Here is a 2,844-nt window from a genome sequence, read left to right on the forward strand (position 1 = left end):
ATCAAAATTTCCTTGAGGCTTGGACTCATCTTACATAGGTATCAATGAGTGAACATGTAGTTGTATATGCTTACAACTTATGTGGAATACTCTCAGAAAGCAAATAAATATCTTAATCTTTCTGCAAGTAGATAGCCTAGAATTGAAACAAACTCAGTGCCTCCTTTTCATCTTTGTTTCTAAACTTTGGAAACTATGTTGCTAATGCACACGGCAAAAGTGGAAGATAAGATTGGAGCTGTTCCCCATGGATTATCTACAGATTCTGATGTTGTTAAGAGGTGTTTTGAAATACCATCTTCATGTTTCATTCAAATGCTGTTTGTCACTTTAAAACTATCAATAATCAATCTATATTTTTGGTTGTGTGATTTGCTGCTGTTATTCAGAGAATGTGAGTCCATATCAAGGAAAACTCTTCGTGCCGATGCTGAGAAGTATCAATTCCAGGCTGAAGTTTCACGGTTTATGGACATCATTATCAACTCTCTTTACAACAATAAGGATATTTTCTTGAGATAGTTGATCTCAAATGCCTCTAATGTGAGCTTTTGTTGTTCCCCTTTGTTTGATGTTATTTACATCAACTTCGCTGGAAAGAGCTTGTGTTTGATGTATGTTTGTTACTGATTTAGGCACTGGACAAGATTAGATTTTCCTTGCCAAATGAGGATTTGATTTACATCAACTGTTTCAATTCATGACAGAGGTATTGGAATGACAAAGGAGGATTTGATCAAGAATTTGGGAACCATTGCCAAATCTGGAACTTCAGGTGTGTGTATGTTTGTTTGTATCTTGTATTCGTGTATGATGGCTCAACAGTTGATTTTACTTTTACTTGAAAGAATTTACAGATCGGATTTTCCTTTTTTTTAACTTTCTATGACCTTTTTCTATACAACATTTGTAGACAAAATTCAGACCAGTGGAGATCTTAACCTTATTGGGCAATTTGGTGTTGGATTTTACTCCGTATATCTTGTGGCTGACTACGTTGAAGTGATTAGAAAACATAATGTATGCCAAGTACTTTATCGATCGATCGAATCAGTATTTCTGGACTTAGTTGCTTTAGTTTTTTTGCTCGATGGATCCAAGTTTTAATTGAATTTGAGGTGTGGGTTGTGTGTGTGTGGGGGGGGGGGGGGGGCTGCGATTCATTCAAAAAAGATGCTGGGACATTATGGGTGGAAAGTTGTTGCAGCTAATGCGACCTTTGCTATGGTAAGGTTGTCACTCGAGAAATAACGGAAGAAACAAGACATTATTAATTTGTCAATTTGTGTTGTATGTTTCAGTTTCGTAGGTGGGGCTTTTTTTTTATTGATTTATCTTAATTAATTAGTTGATGAACAGTACTGGGGTTAATTAATTGTATATGAAATGATTATATATCCTTTTTGGGTGGCTGTGTGAGATTCTTTGACTGTTTAAATAAATATTTTTAATTAATTTACCTCATCTAATTAAGGATTTGTGTACGTGTATAGATACAGTGATTCATTCATTTATGTTAACTCTCCTTCTTCATGTCTATTCTCTTATTTTACATGCGCTTATATAATAATACTCTTCTAGACAAGAGTCCTCCATGCATGTTCATTAATATTGTATATAATTCATTGTATAGCAATCATGTTTGATTTCTTTATATACAAAAGAACATTCATTTAAAAGTGTGTGTGCTGTATAAATATGCTTATTCCAGGTTAAGGAACACATCATTACCTACAAGAATGAGGATGGAATCATTGGGAAAATTTAATTTCTCAACTAGCAAACTTATCACGTTTTTAAGGTCCAGTGCATCTCCCAGGAGCTCATACTCATAGTTCTTGTGACCGACTCCATAGAGGAATGCATGCTTCCCTCTCGGAGGTTGGTTTGAGTTAGTGCCAGAAATATCCAAACTCTCATTTATAAATTTTCTATTACTGCATGTATATTTTCTCATACATCTCAAGGGGTTTCCTATTACAAATTTAATTGCACAAATCCCTCGCTTGTGGTGATGTTACGCCTTGCGAGTTTTTACACTACTGTGATATATAATAGTCCAGACACACATTTATCCTCATCACAATTAAATTGTACTGAATGTTTGATGTTTGCCCATTTTTCTTGAATTACATATTGATCCCTTTGGTGTCTGCGATTCATCCAGCAAAGATGCTGGGACATTATGGGTGGAAAGTTGTTGCAGCTAATGCGACCTTTGCTATGGGGGGGGGGGGGGGGCTGCGATTCATTCAGCAAAGATGCTGGGACATTATGGGTGGAAAGTTGTTGCAGCTAATGCGACCTTTGCTATGAAAAGGTTGTCACTCGAGAAATAACGGAAGAAACAAGACATTATTAATTTGTCAGTTGGTGTTGTATGTTTTAGTTTCGCAGGTGGGGCTTTTGTTTTTATTGATTTATCTTAATTAATTAGTTGATGAACAGTACTCGGGTTAATTAATTGTATATGAAATGATTATATATCCTTGTTGGGTGGCTGTGTGAGATTCTTTGACTGTTTAAAAAAATATTGTTAATTAATTTACCTCATCTAATTAAGAATTTGTGTACGTGTATAGATACAGTGATTCATTCATTTATGTTAACTCTCCTTCTTCATGCCTATTCTCTTATTTTACATGCGCTTATATAATAATACTCTTCTAGATAGGAGTCCTCCATGCATGTTCATTAATATTGTATATAATTCATTGTATAGCAATCATGTTTGATTTCTTCATATACAAAAGAACATTCATTTAAAAGTGTGTGTGCTGTATAAATATGCTTATTCCAGGTTAAGGAACACATCATTACCTACAAGAATGAGGATGAAATCAT

General features: G+C 34.7%; 1 protein-coding gene across 1 annotated transcript; it reads left to right on the forward strand.

Moving 5' to 3' along the window:
• Nucleotides 1-204: 204 nt before the first annotated feature.
• Nucleotides 205-1,768, forward strand: LOC140862313 (endoplasmin homolog). Its single transcript, XM_073265326.1, has 5 exons — nucleotides 205-281; nucleotides 390-464; nucleotides 708-775; nucleotides 914-1,020; nucleotides 1,712-1,768. Exons 1-5 carry the CDS (start codon nucleotides 205-207, stop codon nucleotides 1,766-1,768), a joined length of 384 nt encoding a protein of 127 aa, XP_073121427.1.
• The last annotated feature ends 1,076 nt before the right edge of the window (nucleotides 1,769-2,844 follow it).

The sequence above is a fragment of the Henckelia pumila genome, chromosome 4 (assembly GCF_033568475.1).
Source record: "Henckelia pumila isolate YLH828 chromosome 4, ASM3356847v2, whole genome shotgun sequence".
NCBI classification, from domain to species: domain Eukaryota; kingdom Viridiplantae; phylum Streptophyta; class Magnoliopsida; order Lamiales; family Gesneriaceae; genus Henckelia; species Henckelia pumila.

Coding starts and splice junctions, on each gene's coding strand:
- LOC140862313 (XM_073265326.1), top strand. CDS start 205: ATGCACACGGCAAAAGTGGAAGATAAGATTGGAGCTGTTCCCCATGGA. Junction 282..389: donor GATTCTGATGTTGTTAAGAG/GTGTTTTGAAAT, acceptor GCTGTTATTCAG/AGAATGTGAGTCCATATCAA. Junction 465..707: donor TTCCAGGCTGAAGTTTCACG/GTTTATGGACAT, acceptor AATTCATGACAG/AGGTATTGGAATGACAAAGG.